At 50.4% G+C, this 20,891-nt stretch overlaps 1 protein-coding gene across 1 annotated transcript; it reads right to left on the reverse strand.

Annotated features, from left to right (window-relative positions):
* Positions 1-16,727: 16,727 nt before the first annotated feature.
* On the reverse strand, positions 16,728-19,592 carry LOC147526038 (olfactory receptor 14A16-like). The gene is made up of 2 exons (XM_086630605.1): positions 18,682-19,592; positions 16,728-16,764 (listed from the first exon to the last, which is right to left on the reverse strand). Exons 1-2 carry the CDS (start codon positions 19,590-19,592, stop codon positions 16,728-16,730), a joined length of 948 nt encoding a protein of 315 aa, XP_086486731.1.
* Between the last annotated feature and the right edge of the window lie 1,299 nt (positions 19,593-20,891).

Consider the following 20,891-nt stretch of genomic DNA (forward strand, 5'->3'; position numbering starts at 1 on the left):
GCTCTGCATTCTTATGGATTGCAGGTGGCTCCGGAGAAAGTTCAAAAGCATCCTCCTTGGAGATATTTAGGAGTCAAAATTCTGAATCAAACTATACAACACCAAGAGGTGCAATTCTCGGGTTCTATTAAGACCTTGAATGATGCTCAGAAATTGCTGGGTATCATCAATTGGTTACGTCCCTATCCAGGGCTAACCACAGCACAACTTTCCCCGCTCTTTAATATTTTAAAGGGGGACCCCGAGTTGAATTCAGCTCGGAAATTGACTCCTGAAGCGCGACGAGCGCTGGAGGAGGTTCAACAGGCTGTTTCTGCGCGTCAGGTTTATCGAGTGGATCCCTCCATTGATATCACTGTTTTCATTACCGCTCCAGATTTCATCCTACAGGTATCATTGGCCAGTGGAATAAACAGTGGCCCGACCCTTTGCATATTCTGGAATGGGTCTTTTTGCCACATCAGCCAAAAAAGACAGCACCCACATGGTTTGAATTGATCGCTTGTCTGATAATCAAATGCTGCCAACGGTGTTTGCAATTAATGACAGCGGATCCTGCAATAATTGTTCTGCCAGTACAGCAGGAGCACTTTGAGTGGAGCCTCACTGACAGTGCTCCTCTGCAAAGTGCACTGCAAAACTTTTCGGGACAGATTGCTTATCATCTGCCCAGCCATAAATTACAAAAAATCGGCAAGCTTTGCCTTGCAGCCGAAAAATACTCAGGTGCCAGTGCAAGGACCCACCGTCTTCACTGATGGGTCTGGGAAAACTGGGAAAGCTATTGTTACCTGGAAGGAGGAATTTGAGTGGCAGGTGCTGGAAGGTCATGAGTCAGGCTCAGCCCAGTGGGTTGAACTGAGGGCCGTTGCCATGGCTTTTCAGCGGTTCTCTCAGGTACCTTTGAATTTGGTCACTGATTCTGCTTATGTAGCAGACATAACCCAACGCTTAGATTGTTCACTTTTGAAGGAAGTGAATAATGCGGCTCTGTTTGCACTATTGAAAACTTTGTGGTGTGCAATTCAAGCTCGAGTTCACCCATATTACATTTTGCATATCCATAGTCACACCAACTTGCCAGGTTTTATAACAGAAGGCAACGCCAGGGCTGACATGCTAGCTAACCCTGCTTGGGTAGCGCCTCAGCCTGACAACATTGCACAAGCCAAGGCATCGCATGGTTTCTTCCATCAAAGTGCGCACACCCTGCAGAAACAGTTCCACTTAACGCCCACTGAGGCTCGGGACATTGTCAGTGCTTGCGCTGGCTGCCACGGACTCGCTGCACCTCTGCCATCGGGGGTAAACCCCAGAGGCCTAAAGGCCCTGCAGCTTTGGCAGACGGATGTAACGCATGTTCCTGAATTTGGCGGGTTTAAGTATGTGCACGTGTCTATTGACACTTTCTCCTCAGCTATGTGGGCGTCTGCTCATACTGGGGAGAAAGGTCGCCATGTCATTGCCCATTGCAAACTCGCCTTCCTGATCTTGGGCGTGCCTTTTTCAGTGAAAACCGATACTGGCCCGGCCTATGTCTCACAGAAGACACGACAGTTTTTACACCTATGGGGTGTAAATCATGCTTTGGGTATTCCTCATTCTCCTACTGGCCAAGCCATTGTTTGAACGTGCTCATGGCACCTTGAAGCGTGTTTTAGAAAAACAAAAAGGGGGAATGCATGGAGAAACCCCACAGAGACGACTAGTGTCCTAGTTTTAGCTGGGACAGAGGTTTTTTTTTTAACAGCTAGAAAAGCTCCATGTTTTGGATTTACTCAGAGGCTCACTCTGAGAAGAACGCTGATAACAAGCTGCCAAGGACTTTTCAGTGTGCCAGAGTGCAGAAGCACGGCGGGATAAGGGGGAGCATAGATGAGACAAGGGGGACACGATTCCCCTTGTGATTTGTGTGGAACTTAAGACTGAGGGCCAAACTGGCCAATCAGTATTCCATATCATGCAGCGTCATGCCCAGTATAAAAGCGAGGGTCAGCCGGGAAGAGGGGCTTCTGCGCTTTGGCTTTTGCGCTTTGGCTTTTGCCGCTTTTGCTCTTTTCCGCTTGCTGTTTTTTTTCGCTCTATTGCTTTTCTTTTTTTTTCCTTTCCTCTCTCTCTCCCAGTACTCCCACTCTCGGAGTACTCTCTCTCCCTCTCTGCCCCTCTCTATTTCGGGGCCTCGCGTTCGTCCGGGATTTGCAGTTTTCGGGACGAGACGGGCTTCGCATACGAGGGGGTGGTGAGCACCTACATTGTATTAAATCATCTGTATTAAATCACTCTTATCTCAACCCACTGGTTTCCCGTTTATCCTTTAATTCTCTCCCTCAGTCCTGGGGGTGGGGGAGGGGGAGTGACCGGCTGTGTGTGGGGGGGGCGGTTCAACATAACCCACGACAGTCTTAATTGGTGCCCAACGTGGGGCACGAAGGGGTTGAGATAACGATGTGCTGGCCGGAATGCTGTTTGTTATGCTTGCGTACATGTTACCGGACATTCATAATTTATTGCCTTATCTACCCTATATGATGTTAGGCGGAATGTTTATGCGGTTTTCTGGCTCTGGGTGTTGGACCGGCATGGAAAGTACGTTATCGGTAATTAAGGGTCTTGCTATACTGTACGGTGTAACTCTGATAAGATCATCGGTGCTGGGACCTGGCTCAGTCTTTGTATTCAGCGGTGCAGAGGGGGATGGTGATGTGGAGCTCGTTTATTAATTTTGAGCGTCACCTGGCGGATATCATCGCCAATTATACCGGTGACTTTTCATTCACAAAAGCTTATGTTGATTTTGATAATGCCGAACATCATTGGAATAATTTAACCGGTTTGATTGTCCTGCAAGGGTCTCCTGAATATATGTTTAATTATCTATATATTCAAAATCAATCGGCCATTTAGGGGTGTATATCAATTTATTTCTCGGGTTATTGTGCTTGCCATCTCAACTCCCATGACAAGCACTATAGCTACTCAGACTACAATGGTATCAGTTGCCCCCGTAAGGAAAAGAAAATGTATACAAAAGTTAGACAATGAAGAAGAGGAATCAGGGCCATCACAACAACCAAATGAGGAAGAGCAACCAGGGCCATCAGAGCAACCAGACAAAGAAGAGGCAACCAGGGCCATCACAACGATTGGAGGAAGAGCAACCGAGGAAATGTGTGCGAAAGTCAGAACGCAGAGGAGAGGATGATGATGATGAAGAGCGACCAGGGCCATCACGAGAAATGAAGCGGGAGCGTTCTGTTTCGCCCCAGAGGAAATCTCAATGGAGGAGTGACATCATAGATGAGAGGATAACCACCAGATCTCTAAAAATGAGCGAGCTGCGAGATATTCGAAAAGATTATGGCCGTCTTAAAGGGAGCCCATTGTCTCTTGGTTGCTCAGATGCTGGGACATGGGAGCCAATAGTCTGGAGTTAGATGGTAGTGAAGCTAGGCAGCTGGGAGCCCTTGCCATGGATGGAGGCATTGATAAAGCAATTGGAAGGCAGACACAAGTCCGCAGCCTCTGGAGACGACTCCTGGCAGCCATAAAGGAAAGGTACCCCTACAAGGACGAGGTGCCATGTAATGTAAGCAAGTGGACCAACATAGAAAAAGCTATTCAGTATCTGAGAGAACTGGCTGTGCGAGAGTTGATTTATCTTGACTCGAGAAGCGGACCAAGACTCGAAGATCCAGATGACGTCCGGTGCACACGACCAATGTGGCAGAAGATTATACGGAGTGCGCCAGCAGCATATTCCACCTCATTGGCAATAATGGACTTGGGGATGATGAAGCACCACTATCCGTAGGTAATCTGGTCACCTACCTCTGACGATATGATGATAACACTTCTATACGAACCTGTGTTGCGGCTGTGGAAAAGCTATCTGAAGAGGTCCGAGAATTAAGAGAAAAAGTAGATTTCCCACCATCCGAACGTTCTAGAATTTCAGCTGTCAGAACCAGGCGTTACCCTCCTCGAGAGAGACAAGAGAGACGGTACAGATCACGGGGTGAGCTGTGGTTCTACCTCCGTGATCATGGAGAAGACATGAGAAGGTGGGATGGAAAACCCACCTCCGCTTTAGAGGCCAGGGTACGCCAGTTGGGAGGAAGAACCAACAGAACTAGAACTTTCTCTAATTCCTCCAGGACAGCTGTTGCCCCAGTCTACAGTGAGCAGTCCACTAGTCAAAATGGGAGGGCTGATCCTCCTAGCCACCCTGACTCCAATCCTGCTGATTCCTCTGATGAATATGATAACAGGCATTAGAGGGGCCCTGCCTCCAGCCAGGTGGAGGAGAGGGATAATCGAGTTTACTGGACTGTGTGGATTCGGTGGCCTGGCACATCATGCCCCAGAAAGTATAAGGCTTTAGTGGATACTGGTGCCCAATGCACCTTGATACCATCGAACTTCAGAGGGGCAGAATCCATCTGTATTTCTGGAGTGACAGGGGGGTCTCAACAACTGACTGTGTTAGAGGCTGAAGTGAGCCTAACTGGAGAGCGGTGGCAAAAACACCCTATTGTAACTGGCCCAGAAGCCCCGTGCATCCTTGGCATAGATTATCTTAAGAGAGGGTATTTCAAAGACCCAAAAGGGTATCGGTGGGCTTTTGGCATAGCTGCAGTAGAGACAGAAGAAGGCAGGCAGCTGTCTACTTTGCCTGGTCTTTCAACGGACCCTTCTGCTGTGGGGTTACTGAGGGTCGAAGAACAACAGGTGCCAATTGCTAATACAACAGTGCACCGACGGCAATATCGTACCAACCGAAGACTCTCTAATTCCTATCCATAAGTTGATTCGTCAACTGGAGAGTCAAGGAGTCATCACCAAGACCCGCTCACCTTTTAACAGCCCTATATGGCCTGTGCGTAAGTCCAATGGCGAGTGGAGGCTGACGGTAGGACTATCGTGGCTTGAATGAAGTTACACCACCACTTGAGTGCTGCCGTGCCAGATATGCTGGAACTTCAGTATGAACTGGAGTCAAAGGCAGCCAGGTGGTACGCTACAATTGATATCGCTAATGCGTTTTTCTCAATTCCTTTGGCACCGGAATGCAGGCCACAGTTTGCTTTCACTTGGAGGGGCATCCAGTATACCTGGAATCGACTGCCCCAGGGGTGGAAACACAGCCCCACTATTTGCCATGGACTGATCCAGACCACACTGGAACAGGGTGAAGCCCCAGAACATTCGCAATACATTGATGACATCATTGTATGGGGCAACACAGCAGAAGAAGTTTTTGAGAAAGGTGAAAAGATAATCCAAATCCTTCTGAAAGCAGGCTTTGCCATAAAACAGAGTAAAGTCAAGGGACCTGCCCAGGAGATTCAGTTTTGGGAATAAAATGGCAAGATGGGCGTCGTCAGATTCCGATGGACGTGATTAATAAAATAACAGCTATGTCCCCACCAACCAACAAAAAGGAAGCACAAGCTTTCTTAGGCATTGTGGGTTTCTGGCGAATGCATATTCCCGACTACAGCCAGATTGTAAAACCCCTCTATCAAATAACCCGAAAGAAGAATAATTTTGAATGGGGCCCAGAGCAAAAACAAGCCTTTGAACAAATTAAACAAGAAATAGTCCATGCGGTAGCCCTGGGACCAGTCCGGACAGGACAAGATGTCAAAAACGTGCTCTACACTGCAGCCGGGGAGAATGGTCCTACCTGGAGTCTCTGGCAAAAAGCGCCAGGGGAGACGCGAGGTCGACCTCTTGGGTTTTGGAGTCGAGGATACAAAGGATCCGAAACCAACTATACTCCAACTGAAAAAGAGATACTGGCAGCATATGAAGGAGTCTGAGCTGCTTCTGAAGTGATTGGTACGGAAGCACAGTTGCTCCTGGCACCCCGATTGCCAGTGCTCGGCTGGATGTTCAAAGGGAGCGTCCCGTCTACACACCACGCAACTGATGCCACATGGAGCAAGTGGATCGCGCTGATCACACAAAGAGCTCGGATAGGAAACCTCAATCGCCCAGGAATTTTGGAAGTGATCACTAACTGGGCTGAAGGTAAAGACTTTGGAATGTCACCAGAGGAGGAGGAGGTGACACGTGCTGAGGAGGCTCCACCTTATAATGAACTATCAGACAATGAGAAGAAATACGCTCTGTTTACGGACGGATCCTGTCGCCTTGTAGGAAAACATCGAAAATGGAAAGCTGCTGTATGGAGTCCTACTCGACGGGTCGCAGAAGCTACCGAAGGAGAAGGCGAATCAAGTCAGTTCGCAGAGGTGAAAGCCATCCAACTGGCTTTAGACATCGCTGAACGAGAAAAGTGGCCAATGCTCTATCTCTATACCGACTCTTGGATGGTAGCAAATGCCCTGTGGGGATGGCTACGGCAATGGAAGCAGAGCAACTGGCAACGCAGAGGTAAACCCATCTGGGCTGCCCCGTTGTGGAAAGACATTGCTGCTCGAGTAGAGAAGCTGATCGTGAAAGTACGACATGTAGATGCCCATGTACCCAAGAGTCGGGCCACAGAAGAACATGAAAACAATCAACAGGTGGATCAGGCCGCCAAGATTAAAGTGGCTCAAGTGGATCTGGACTGGCAACATAAAGGTGAAAAATTTCTAGCTCGTTGGGCCCATGATGCCTCAGGCCATCAAGGAAGGGACGCCACATACAAATGGGCTCGCGATCCGAGGGGTGGACCTAACTATGGACACTATTGCAGAGGTGATCCATGAATGTGAAACGTGTGCTGCAATCAAGCAAGCCAAGCGGTTAAAACCTCTTTGGTATGGAGGGCGTTGGTTGAAATATCAATATGGGGAGGCTTGGCAAATTGACTATGTCACACTTCCACAAACTCGCAGTGGCAAGCGTTACGTGCTTACAATGGTGGAAGCGACCACTGGATGGCTGGAAACCTATGCTGTGCCCCATGCCACCGCCCGGAACACGATCTTGGGCCTTGAAAAGCAAGTCTTGTGGCGGCATGGCACCCCAGAAAGAATTGAGTCGGACAACGGGACTCATTTCCGTAACAATCTTATAGACACCTGGGCCAAAGAGCATGGCATCGAGTGGGTATATCACATCCCCTATCATGCACCAGCTTCTGGGAAGACTTGAACGATATAATGGATTGCTAAAAACCACAGTGAAAGCAATGGGTGGTGGAACCTTCAAACATTGGGATACGCATTTAGCAAAAGCCACCTGGTTAGTCAACACTAGAGGCTCTGCAAATCGAGCTGGTCCTGCCCAATCAGAACTTCTACGTACTGTAGAAGGAGATAAAGTCCCTGTAGTGCACATGAGGAATATACTCGGGAAGACAGTTTGGGTTATTCCTGCCTCGGGTAAAGGTAAACCCATTCGTGGGATTGCTTTTGCTCAGGGACCTGGGTGCACTTGGTGGGTGATGCAAAAGGACGGGGAAGTCCGATGTGTACCTCAAGGGGATTTGATGTTGGGTGAAAATAGATGATAAAATGAATTGAATTGTGTGATATTAATTGCTGAATAACCCTGTCCCTGCATACCATCATCACTATGGTTGTCCCATTGTACTAATGTCATTATATTAAGAATCATCCAGGTTAATGAAGAATGAACTTCGTCAGAATCAGAACCGATTCCAAACACCCAGCAACTTCTTTGAGATCAACATCTTCAACCTGCAGACAAGCAGGCCGGATACACCAACTACGAGCTCCAGGCGCCACACGCAACAAAGACTACATGTTATCCGTTCTACCGACTGAGCGAATTCCATGTCATCTTTCCTGCCCTGAGAGACTACTACAACAGATGAAGACACATTTTGGAGGGATGACCCATGGCTAAGGGAATAGTATATATGTAAGGTTTGAGCATGACGTGCATGGTATGGAATAAGGGGTGGATACTGTCCTAGTTTTAGCTGGGACAGAGGTTTTTTTTTAACAGCTAGAAAAGCTCCATGTTTTGGTTTTACTCAGAGGCTCGCTCTGAGAAGAACGCTGATAACAAGCTGCCAAGGACTTTTCAGTGTGCCGGAGTGCAGAAGCACGGCGGCATAAGGGGGGAGCATAGATGGGACAAGGGGGACACGATTCCCTTGTGATTTGTGTGGAACTTAAGACTGAGGGCCAAACTGGCCAATTAGTATTCCATATCATGCAGCGTCATGCCCAGTATAAAAGCGAGGGTCAGACGGGAAGAAGGGCTTTTGCTCTTTGGCTCTTTCGCCGCTTTTGCTCTTTTGCGCTTGCTGTGTTTTTTTCACTCTATTGCTTTTCTTTTTTTTTCCTTTCCTCTCTCTCTCCCAGTACTCCCACTCTCGGAGTACTATCTCTCCCTCTCTGCCCCTCTCTATTTCGGGGCCTCGCGTTCGTCCGGGATTTGCAGTTTTCGGGACGAGACGGGCTTCGCATACGAGGGGGTGGTGAGCACCTACATTGTATTAAATCATCTGTATTAAATCACTCTTATCTCAACCCACGGGTTTCACGTTTATCCTTTAATTCTCTCCCTCATTCCTGGGGGTGGGGGAGGGGAAGTGACTGGCTGTGTCTGTGTGGGGCGGTTCAACATAACCCACGACAACTAGAAAAAGCATTATATACAATTAATCATCTTACAGTGCCACCAAATTCAAATAATCCTGTTATTCTGAATAATTTCCATTCGTTGCAGTCTTCAGGTGAGATGCACCTGCCTCGAGCGAAAGTCTGGGTACGGGACCTACTCACTAAGAAGTGGGAAGACCCCGTGCGAGCTTATTGCTTGGGGTCGTGGGTGTGCTTGCGTTTCCACAGATACTGGGGTACGATGGCTACTCGCAAGATGCGTTCGCCCTGACCTGCGGCACCAGAAGCAGAACAGGCAACCTCCAAGCCAATCTTCAAATGACAGCCAGAATGCAGATCATTCGATTGATGATCCTCCTGATGACGACCAAGACATCGACCATCAGCCCGGTCCTTCTACAAGCAGAGACTGAACTTAAAGTTTCTTATGCTATGGAGTCAGAATGTAGAGCCCTTAAGGCTGTTTAGAATTAATGGCTGGACGTATAACTGGGTTTGCTAGATGTGTATCTCTTACGGCATTGCTGGAGAATCTCTCTGCCTACTTAAATTAGTCTTAAACAAAAAGGGGAATTGTGGGTACTAAAAGGCTAGAAGCAGAAATTTTCCAGCTACTGCAGCGTCCTGTGAAAGTTCTTTTTCCCACGCAGGCTGGCTGAGAAACAGTTTGAGGTTTTTGTAAACTCAGACTTTATCTTGCACCTGTAGCTTGTTATGCAGTCTTGTTTATGGCACACTGGGAAAGCTGTTTGAAATGGGTGTTGTAGCATTCAGCCAATCACTCTGGGAGGTGGGTGGTCAAGCGACCAATTGCCTTGGCCTTCCTTGTGAACCATGTTATATATATATACGGATTTGTAATTAATAAATGGCTGATGCTGCTGCCGCTGCTGCTGATACTGCTGTTGGCGTTGGTATTTTCTCCTGTACCTGAATTCTGTGTCGTTCTTCTCTCCGTCCCCAGCACGGCAGCGACACCCATGCTGCGCGCATTGGCATAAAGGCATTTAAGTTGGGCCCCAGATGAATCTGACTTCCTGGCTGGAGCAGCTGGAATTCCCTTCTGCTGTTCTACAGGTACTTCCAGCACATCTTTATCATTCTTGATATTCCCCCCCTCCCCCTTCGAATCTAGTTAAAGCCCTGTCAATGAGCCCTGCTAGCTGTTGCACTAAGACCCTCGTTCTCCTCTGAGAAAGACAAGTTCTATCTGGTGCCAGTAGGCCTGGTGCCTTATGACCCATGCCACTGTCAAAGAAGCCAAAATTGTGATGATGACACCAGCCACGGAGCCACTTATTAACTGATTGAATGGACTTGCTTCTTCCAGTGTCATTGCTCGCAATGGGAAGGATGGATGAAAAGATTACCTGTGCCCCAGATCTTCTTACCAGCTGTCCCAGGATCCTGAAATCCCTCTTGATCGACCGTGTACTCCGTGTTTCGGTTTTGTCTCCACCCACATGGAAGAGTAGTAAAGGATAGTAGTCTGTGGGCTGTACCAGGCTAGGAAGTTTCCTACCGATGTCTTTAACCCGGGCTCCAGGGAGGCAGCAGACTTCCCTCCGAGCAGGGTCAGCCCGGCATATTGGACCTTCTGTCCCCTTCAGATGGGAGTTGCCTATAACTACTACCCTTCTTTTCTTCCCTGTGGAGGCAGTCTTGATACAACGGGTAGCCCTCTCTGACCCTGGTGACACCTCCAGTGCAGATGGTCCCTCAGCTTCACCATCCATCAATGGGCCTTCCACCTCCAGAGCCTCATACCTGTTGTTCAGGGGCACCTGGAGAGCTGAGGTAGGCAAGGAGCAGGGGGGTTGCCTGTTGCCCCGAGCACGGACTTCTTTCCATTCATGGTTCACCTTTGACCTACTGACCTCTGCCGTGCGGGGTGAGGAATCAGAATGCCCTTTGTTTTGGGTTGCCTTTTCTGGGTCTTCCTGTTTATGTTCTTGCTCCAGGTCGGGCAGTGCCCGACACTTCCGATCTTTCTCTTTCTCAGGCTCCTTGATACTTCTCAGTCTTTCTACTTCCTCCCGCAGCTCTGCAACCGTGATGAGCAGATCTTCCACCTGGTCACACCTCACCCAGCTGTTCTCACCACTTACCATGGAGAGGCTCAGGCACTCCCTACAGCCTGAGACCTGGACAGCCACGTCCCTCCATGGGATCTCTGCCTGCGCTCCCACATCCCTCTTGCCAGGTGTGGAGGTCTTTGCCTTCCGCCGGGTGGTCACAATGGCTGAGTGTTTCTGAGAAGGCGACAGCTGACAACTAAACCCCCTCTCAAGCAGCAGCCTGACTGACTGACTGCGCCCTTCTCCTGCGAACTGCCGTGCAAACTGCCGCGCCCTGGCTGACGTGTCGCGCTCCTGGTCACCGCACTCCCGGGGCGGGTTTTTTATAGGGATGGGAGAGACCGCCGTTGCTCTGGCAGCGCCCAGGACACGTCAGCGTCTCCCGCGAGAGTTGCCGGCTCCTGGGGGGTGGTCATTTCCCTCACTCGGCGTCTCCCGACTTTTTGAGAAAAGCCCGTGTGTGTGCTGAGATGTGCCGCTCCGCGGCGGGTCGGTCCCGCTCCGGCGCAGCTCCTTCGGCAACTGAGCACCACACAGCGCCTCACTCACCCCCCCTGGTGAGATGGGGGAGGGAACCGGAAGGGTAAAAGCGAGAAAACTCGTGGGTTTGATGGGTAAAGCAGAAGCTGCGCACACAAGCAAAGCAAATAAGGAATTAATTCACTGCTTCCCATCAGCAGGCAGGTGTTCAGCAATCCCCAGGAAGGCAGAGCTGCATCAGACACATCAGTTACCTGGAAATACAAATGACATCGCTCCCAACATCCTCCCTACCTTCTTCTTCCACCAGCTTTTATTGCTGAGCATGACATCATATGTTCTAGAACGTCCCTTTGGTCAGTTGGGGTCAGTTGTCTCAGCTGAGTCCCCTCCCAGCTTCTGGTGCACCCCCAGCCCACTCGCTGGCAGGACAACGTGAGGAGCAGAAAAGGCCTTGACATTGTGCAAGCGCTGCTCGGCGGTAACGAAAACATCCCGCTGTTATCACACGGTTTGCAGCACAAATCCAAACCACAGCCCCATACAAGCTGTGATGGAGAAAATTAACTCCATCCAGCCAAAACCAGCACAACCATTTGTGTACTGAATCTGCTCTGCCACTCAAAAACTGTCTGTTTGAAAAACTAACCCAGTGGGGGTTTTTCCCAAGTGCATACACAGCACTGAAGTGGGTTTCCATGTACGGAGCTATGGCATCAGATCATTATTAGCCAGCTGGACTGAGTTGAACATAATGAACTAATTAACTAATCAACTCAAGGTACCGATCCTGCCTACAAGAGCCAGGCCATTTCCTCCTGGCTGTGGAAGATGCAACAGCATCCTTGGTGCTGCAGCCCAGGCTGGTGAGCAACAACTGGTGACCCTGATGTGATACATCCGAGACCCTGAGAAGCCCCGACTCCCTCGCCGAGCCGAGAGCCCGAGCCGAAAGAGCCAGAGCCAGGAGCCCGAGCGAGAGTCCTTGGTGAAGAAGGTAAAGCTGCAAGCCCCGACGTGGTATTTGCGGGAGGGAAGCGTGCTGGAGTTGGATGAATGGACTGGATCTCTGCTCACCTTAAAGCCTTTGTGGAAACAAAAACTGTAAAACAAAAAGGAGGAATTATGGCATCAGCTCATTATTAGCCAGCTGGATTGAGTTGAACATAATGAACTAATTAACTAATCAACTCAAGGTACCGATCCTGTCTACAAGAGCCAGGCCATTTCCTCCTGGCTGTGGAAGATGCAACAACATCCTTGGTGCCGCAGCCCAGGCTGGTGAGCAACATGGAGCAGCTCTGCATGATGTCTCCTCCAGGATGGAGCTATCTCAGCCTGCAACTGGAAATGGCTGATGCTGGGGGGATAAATGTGTTTCTGGAGACACTGTTCGATATGCATATGGTACCAAAGGATTGTGAAGGTGAATGGGTATGATAGAAACAAGAAAACTGCCCGTCCAATGGGGCTCTGCAGAAGGAGGATGGAGCAGCAGACAGCATGAGGTGACACCAGTGGGATTAGCACATCGAAAGGACTTTTGCAGGGAAAGCTTTGCAAGGAATAGCCTGACTTCACCCAGCTCAAATATAGACTGTGATGTGTATTGAAGTGATGGTGAGAAGTGATCTGGGGTGAAAGACCTTTGCTGAGAGAACCTTGGAGAGATGTGGGCTGCAGAGATTTGAGGGAGTCCTTTGATAATCTGAGCAGGCTGAGCTTTGGAAATGAGAAAAATGAAGAAGCTCTCAAGGATGTTAGAAGGAATTAGTGGTGCTATCACTGATCGCTATTAACAGTAACAGCACAGGGCTGTAAGGGAATTCCTTCTTATTCTTCATTATGACTAATTAAAGCACTGGATCTGTTGTTTGCAAAGAGAGAAGGACTTGTGGGTGACGCGATGGTTGAAGGCAGTCTTGGGCATAGCCATCATGAAGAGTTCTCCATTCTCAGAGAAGTAAAGAGGGGAGTCAGCAGAACTGCCACATTGGACTTCCAGAGGGCAGACTTTGGCCTGTTTAGGAGCCTGGTTGGCAGAATCCCTTGGGAGGCAGTCAGGAAGGGTAAAAAGGCCCAGGAAGGCTGGACATTATTTAAGAAGGACATCTTCAAGGTGCAGGAACAGGCCTTCCCCATGTGCCAAAAGACAAGGTGGCTGGAACGAGACCAGCCTGGCTGAACAGAGAGCGTTGGCTGGAACTCAGGGAAAAAAAGAGAATTTATATCCTTTGGATGAACGGGCAGGCAACTCAGGAGGACTATGAGGATGCCATGCAGGAAGAAAATTAGAAGGGCCAAAGCCCAGCTAGAACTTACTGTGCCATAAAAGTCAGTTTAAAATGCGTCTATAACACATTAGCAATAAAAGGAGGGATAAGGAGAATGGCCGTCCTTTATTGGATGCGGAGGGTGGCACAGTGACAAAGGGTGAGGGAAAGGCTGAGGTACTTAGTGCCTTCTTTGTCTCGGTCTTTCATAGTAAGACCAGTTGCTCTCAGGCACCCAGCCCCCTGAGCTGGAAGAGAGGGACGGGAGCAGGATGGAGCCCCATGATCCAAGGGGACATGGTGAGTGACCTGCTGCACCACTTGGACAGTCACAAGTCTATGTGACTGGGTGGGATCCATGCAGGGGCACTGTGAGAACTGGCAGAAATCCTCAGCAAACCACTTTCAATTATTTTCAGCAGTCCTGGCGAATCGAGGACCTCTCAGTTGACTGGAGGTTAGCAAACACACAGCATGGGGAATAAACACGAGGAGTTAGAGATGTGCACACACCTGCAGGGCTGTGATCTTATTGGCATCAAGAAGGTGTGGTGGGATGAATCCTCTGACTGGAGTGTTGGAACAGAAGGGTACAGGCTCTTTAGGAAGGACAGGCAGGGGAGAAGAGGAGGAGGTGTCCTGCTCTATGTCAAAGACCAGCTGGAGTGCATGGAGCTGCACCTGGGGATGGATGAGGAGCTGACTGAGAGCTTATGGGTCAGGATTAGAGAGAGGGCAGGGACAGGTGATGTTATAGTGGGAATGTGCTACAGAACACCTGACCAGGAAGACCGAGTGCATGAGGCCCTCTATACACAGGTAGGAGCAGCCTCAGGTTCACGAGCCCTGGTCCTCATGGGGGACTTCAACCACCCAAGTATTTGTTGGATGGACAAGACAGCAGGGCATAGGCAATCCAGGAGGTTCCTGGAATGCGTTGACGATAACGTCCTTCTCCATGTGGTAGAGACACCAACGAAGAGAGGTGCTATGCTGGACCTTGTTCTCACCAACAAGGAGGGTCTGGTGGGGAATGTGAAGCTCAAGGGCAGCTTTGGCTGTAGTGACCATGAAATGGTGGAGTTCAAGATCCTTATGTGGAAAGGAGGGAACACAGCAAGCTCACTACTCTGGACCTTAGGAAAGTAGACTTTGGCCTCTGCAGAGATCTACTTGATCAAGTCCCATGGGATAAATCCCTGGAGGGAAGAAGCACCCAAGAAAGCTGGTTAATATTCAGGGATCACCTCCTCCAAGCTCAGGAGCGGGGCATCCCAACAAAGAGGAAGTCAGGCAGGAACACCAGGAGGCCTGCATGGATGAACAAGGAGCTCCGTTCCTCTTGCTGTGGGGCAACTCAGATGTGTTCAGAGCAGGGCAACACACCGCAGGGCTGAGGTGCCCCCCAGCTTCTGAGAGTGGCAGCAGGAGGCCAGGGAGACGCTCTGACTGCTGCAGTGCACCGTCTGTGCGTGTGCAAGGGAAGGGCTCGTATCTCTGAACAGCCCTGTGTGTGAGATGAGTGCACGAGGGCAGCTCAGGGGTGGACACCTGCCAGAGCCCTGACACTGCTGTGTGTGACTGCAGGAACAACCCCCGCTGTCCCAGCTACGTTCATCTCACCATCTTTGAACAGGTTCATTGCAACTGCCTCTGCCTGCTCCATCACCCTCCTCTGCCTTTCTGGCCTGTCCCTCTCAGCACACACTGTGACAGCAGCATTTGTCAGGGGCCTCTCACCTGTGCAGTCACAAGGGGTTCTGCTCCATGGTGGCACTGCCATTAAAATAAGGCGTTGTCACCTTTCACAAAGCACTGAGCACGGTTAGGAAATATGAACAACTCACAGGCACACGCCTTCCTCTTTCACATCTGTCAACTTTCTGTGCACTTTTGTGAAACAACTGAAAAAGAAACATTCTTTCTCATGGGTGTCCTTGTACGAGAGCAGAGGGGCCAAGAAGGACCTTAGCCTTCCATGGAGAAACTGAGATAGGAACACCAGGCATCATCAGTGGTGTTTCCCTTACACCAATGGGAAATGTCCCCAACCCTTCAACAAATCTCTTCCTCGTCTTTCTGATGACCTGCCCCGTAATTGGGGTTTTGAAGATTGGTCATCATTGATCTCCTTGGACCAGGAGATGTCTGTGGCCAGGTGGGTTCTGCAGAGAGCTATTTGGTGGTCAAGGATCACGTCTTCATGATTGTGAGCAGTCCCCTCCAACACGCAGGAAGTCATGCCAAGGCTGCAGGAGAGTGGCATGGATGAGAAAGATGCTCTTGAGTAACATCAAACATGAAGAGGAAGTATGGAGAAGGTGGAAGCTGGCTGCCTTCCAGCCTCAATGATTCTGTGATTCTGTGCTGGAGACAGATGTTTGTGTGTGTGTGTGTGATTGTCTGTGCGTTGGGGAACTGGAAGGATGAGGGAATCCCGAGACCAGCTCCTAAGTAGATGGAGGGTGTAGGATGAGCTCCTGGAGGGATCTCTACTGTCTGTGTTTGGATAGGTACACCTTACACTAACACAGCCTGGCATGCAAACATCCCAACCCTCAGTTCCCTTTTTCCACAGACTGTGGTTGGGCTTGGCCTAGAGACCTCCCGAGGTCCCTTCCAGGACGAGTGACTGTGCGTTTGTATCCACCACAGGTCTTCCCTTGGTGATGACAAGGAGAGCACTGGGGTTCCCATGACCATAGTAGTAAGCAAACATAAGTTGGGTCCACTCAGCTGCGGTTTTGTTGTCCCACTCAGCTCATTGAATCAAGGCTGCTGGGCAGGTAACCTCAAAATGGCATCATCGCATCCTGAGCTGAACTTTTGCTTTTCCTTTTCCGTCTTTCTCCCTCCCAAGTTCTTCTCTGTAATCATCCTCATATGTTTCTCTACAAACAGCCCAACTTTGTTCTTTCCCCACTGTCTCTGGCTTTGCTTGTTTTATTGTCTCCAATAGAGTTTCTAAAAGAGTTGTTATGATGATTCCTATGTTGGTCAGTAGTGAACTACTAAGTCCTTGTGATGGTTTGATGTGGGGGAGGGGGTTCTGGTGACAGGAGAGGGGATTTGCTCCCTTTGCCACCAGATCGGATTCCCATCCCCCTTGGGGTTGAGCCAATCATCGGCGCCTCTGCAAATTGCCCTATTTAAGTTGGGACAAAGGAACAGAAAAGGTGCTTTGCCCAGGAGCAAGGAGAAGGGAGGAGGGCTCTGCCCTCATTCCCTGGCCCCCGGCCGGGTGGCTGCCCATGCCGGGCCGGTGCCACATGCTCAAGATGGCAGTGACGGAGCCACTTGGGGAACTCAGGGAGCACCCTGTTCCCGGGGTGCCCGCTGGGCCAAGTTCACCCAGAGAGGACTAAGACCTGAGAGAAACAGCCACACTGACACCAGGTCAGTGAAGATGGAGCGGGAGAAGCTGCTGGAGCTGAGTTTTCCCTTGCAACCGGTGGCGAGACGGCAGGTGGACCCCCTGCAGCCAAGATGGGCTCAGTGGAACAGAGACCCACTCGCGGCCTGTGGAGAAACCCACACTGGGGGAAGAGGTGCCTAAGCCTTAGAGAGATCATGGAGCATGGGACACATGACGAGTAATTGTTAATAATGGAGCTTGGGATGCACGACGAGGTCGTGAGGCATCTAGAGTCCGTGGGACAACCCACGCCGAAGCGAGTGGCCAAAACTCCCTAAGAATCCGAGACTGTGGTAAAGCCTGAACTGGAGCAATCCGATGGGGAAGAATTGTGTCCTGTGGGTAGGACTCACGCTGGAGAAGCTTGTGGCATTTTTCTCGTGAGTAGGGGACCCACTGGAGCAAGGGAAAATGGTGTAAGGACTCCTCCTCCTTTAAGAAAGAAGCAGCAGTAACAACATGGATGAACTGACCTGCACTCCCCCATTCCCTGACCCCCTGCACCGCTGGGGGGAAGGTAGAGCCGGGAACAAAAGGAAAGGGGGGTGGGGAGGTGGTGTTTTTAAGATCTGGCCTTGTTTTCTCTTTATCCTCTCAAGTAACCAGTTTTGTTTCCCTTTGTCCTTTTTAAGCAACTGTTAATAAATTGGGTTTTTTTTTAAGAAAACTGTGAGTCTGTTTTACCCGGGACCATGGTTGGTGGGTGCTCCCTCTGTTCTTGTCTCAGCCCTCAGTCCTCTTTTATTATAAAACCACGACAGTCCTTAAATTCACTGCGATGTCCTGCTGCTTCTCCTGCTGTTATCTTGGGCTGATGGCTCACCACAACCAGGGTGAGCCATTTGCATGTAAACTTTTAGAGCTGGGCACCTTGAGAAACTCAGGGATTTGGTGAACAAAAAGTTTAAGTTTTACAAGGAGAAGTAGCCGGTCTTGCATCGGGGAGAAGAATAACCCATGTGTTCGGGAATCTGACAGGCTGAGCAGTGACTCTGAGGAGAAGGGCCTGGGCATTCTGAGGGACATCATGTGAGCCAGTGCTGCATGCTTACCATGAACCAAACCGTCTGCACAGGGGGATGTGTTAGGAGGAGCATGGCCACCCAGACATCTTGAGATTTTATTTCCTTCCAGAGAGCAGTGGTGTGGCCACACCTGGACTAGTGTGTCCCTCTGTGGGAGTTGCTGCTTCAGACAGGTGGGGAGGAACTGGAGAGTGCCCAGAGAAGGTTGGCACGTCCTGTACTAAAGGCCTCAAACCCCATCATTGCCAACCTCTTCCATCCCAACACAACCCCAGAAACATTCAGAACCTGAAGAACCACCACGCTCTCCAGACAGCTCCAGATTCCCCATCCAGAGGTGTCCCCTGTGTGAAAGCCATGGATGTGTTCCTCAGTTACACTCACCATCTTGCCTGTAACCAATGACTGGTGGCTCCTAAATCCAGTCCTATGTCTCTAAAAGGTCACCAAAAGAGGTTTAGTCCTATAGAAGAACTTCAGGGTTACAGTTCCACAGGCCTCTGCAGAATGAGCCCACCATGAAAGCACTGAACCTGGGAGATCCCATTTTATTGGTATTTCTATTTTTATATTGACATTTATAGATGCTGTGAAAGAGGACAGCTCTGAGCGGGTGTCAGACGCACTTTTACAAAGGAATCAGGTGAGACAAAGTAGGAACATGTCTCACGTTTAGTGACACGAATGCAAACATCTGTGTAGGAACATAATAACCAAGAATGACAATAACCACAGCAATGATGATAAATATAATGATTAAAACCAGAAAACATTAAACAAAAAAAAAAAAAAGGAATCATATAATGCGACAGTCATTAGTGGAGAGAGGTGGTAAATTTTTCCCTTTTGAAAAATGTCTGTGAAATCAGTTTCCTGACAGCATCCTTGAGCTCCTGGTTCCTCATGCTGTAGATGAGGGGGTTCACTGCTGGAGGCACCACCGAGTACAAAACTGACACCACCATGTCTAGAGCTGGGGAGGAGATAGAAGAGGGTTTCAGGTAGGCAAAGATGGCTGTGCTGACAAACAGGGAGACCACGGCCAGGTGAGGGAGGCACGTGGAAAAGGCTTTGTGCCGTCCCTGCTCAGAGGGGATCCTCAGCACGGCCCTGAAGATCTGCACATAGGACACCACAATGAACACAAAACAACCAAATGCTAAACAGGCACTAACCACAATCAGCCCAACTTCCCTGAGGTAGGAGTGTGAGCAGGAGAGCTTGAGGATCTGGGGGATTTCACAGAAGAACTGGTCCAGGGCATTGCCGTGGCAGAGGGGCAGTGAAAATGTATTGGCCGTGTGCAGCACAGCACTGAGAAACCCAGTGGCCCAGGCAGCTGCTGCCATGTGGACACAAGCTCTGCTGCCCAGGAGGGTCCCGTAGTGCAGGGGTTTGCAGATGGCAACGTAGCGGTCGTAGGCCATGATGGTGAGAAGACAGTACTCCCCTACAATCAAGAAAAGAAAGAAAAAGAGCTGTGCAGCACATCCTGAATAGGAGATGGTCCTGCTGTCCCACAGAGAATTGACCATGGCTTTGGGGATAGTAGTGGATATGGAGCCCAGGTCAAGGAGGGAGAGGTTGAGGAGGAAGAAGTACATGGGGGTGTGCAGGTGGTGGTCACAGGCTATGGTGGTGATGATGAGGCCGTTTCCCAGGAGGGCAGCCAGGTAGATGCCCAGGAAGAGCCAGAAGTGCAAGAGCTGCAGGTTCCGTGTGTCTGCAAATGCCAGGAGGAGGAACTCAGTGATGGAGCTGCTGTTGGACATTTGTTCACCCTGGGCATGGGGGACTGTTGAAAGAGAAGAGGACATTGACAATTTAGAGCAGATTTCTTTGAGCCAGTCCTATGCTGTTTCTTAAAAAAAAATCCTCCAAATTTCTTCTCTTTCTTTGAGGAAACTTAATTCAACCCCTTTCGGTGAGCTCAGGCTTGTGCTGCTGAGGGAGGGCACTTTCTTGGCAGGGGCAGAAATCCTCATCTTTCACATTGCTCTCAGCCTGAACACTGGTGAGCCCTGAGGGACACAAGGTCTCCCTGTGCCCTACTGCAGAGTCAGGAGAGCTGCTCTGCCCACGAGTGACCTGCTGGTCACCGTACAAGTGCCCTGTGCTTGCACCTCTCTGTTCAAGGCTGATCTTAGCTCAGTAGACTCCAGTTTCAAATTCATTTCTCCAAACTCTTCTCTCTTTCCCCATGCAGCTGAGCAGTGAGTGATGCAGAGGGGTGGCCTGGCTCTCTGTGCCTGGAGCTGTTCCTGCCGGGGCTGTTTCTCTGACCCCAGGTCTCCTCCCTGTCAGTGCCCACAGACCCCACCCCACCCGCTGGGTGCTCAGCTCTGCCCTGCAGACCCCTCCTGGCAGCCGGGCACTGCCCAGGGGCATCTCTGGGTGGGCAGGTCCTAAGGAGTAGGTCAGAGAAGCACTGATGCTGCAGGCAGAGGTGATGCTGGTGCTGTCTGTAGGTAGGGGAGTGGGGGAAGGCACTTATGAGGCTCCTGGCAGATCTGCTGATCCCTCACTGTAACAGATCAGGAGTCTCAGGGACTTACTCAAGCTTGACGGCACCTTTCCCATTTCCTTAGAACAACTTGAAATCACAGACCCTGGAAAGGTCTCAATGTTTAAGGTAGCCCCTGCCTTGACATTGCTCTTGAAACGCTGCCTCTGCCATTGTCCTGGGGGTGATCAGGAGCTGTGAGCAGCTCAGACCCACACAGCACTGGGGACACTCCTTCCACCCACAACTTCTCCCCACAGCGCCGTGGGGAGCTCCCCGGGCAGCTGAGTGCTGACCCTGGCAGGCGGCAGAGTCCCTGCCCCAGCACACAGCCCCTGGGGTGCAGGGACCCTGCTGGGAAGGACAGCCCTGGGCACCCCTGGCTGCACACCCACCTTACACTCTGCAGCCATCCCTGGGAGAAGGCAGCCATCATGCCCTGTCCCTCTGACAGTGCAGCAGGGCAGCCCTGCTCTGGAGCATGTCCTCCTCCTCCATAGAAGAGAGAGATCCCACCGGCTGTGGGTTGTTCCAGCTTCACACGATCCCTCCCCGAACTGCAGCTGCC

The sequence above is a fragment of the Tauraco erythrolophus genome, unplaced genomic scaffold (genome assembly GCF_009769465.1).
Source record: "Tauraco erythrolophus isolate bTauEry1 unplaced genomic scaffold, bTauEry1.pri scaffold_40_arrow_ctg1, whole genome shotgun sequence".
Lineage (NCBI taxonomy): Eukaryota > Metazoa > Chordata > Aves > Musophagiformes > Musophagidae > Tauraco > Tauraco erythrolophus.

Coding starts and splice junctions, on each gene's coding strand:
- LOC147526038 (XM_086630605.1), bottom strand. CDS start 19,592: ATGTCCAACAGCAGCTCCATCACTGAGTTCCTCCTCCTGGCATTTGCA. Junction 16,765..18,681: donor GCTGTCAGGAAACTGATTTC/ACAGACATTTTT, acceptor CTGGTGTCAGTG/TGGCTGTTTCTCTCAGGTCT.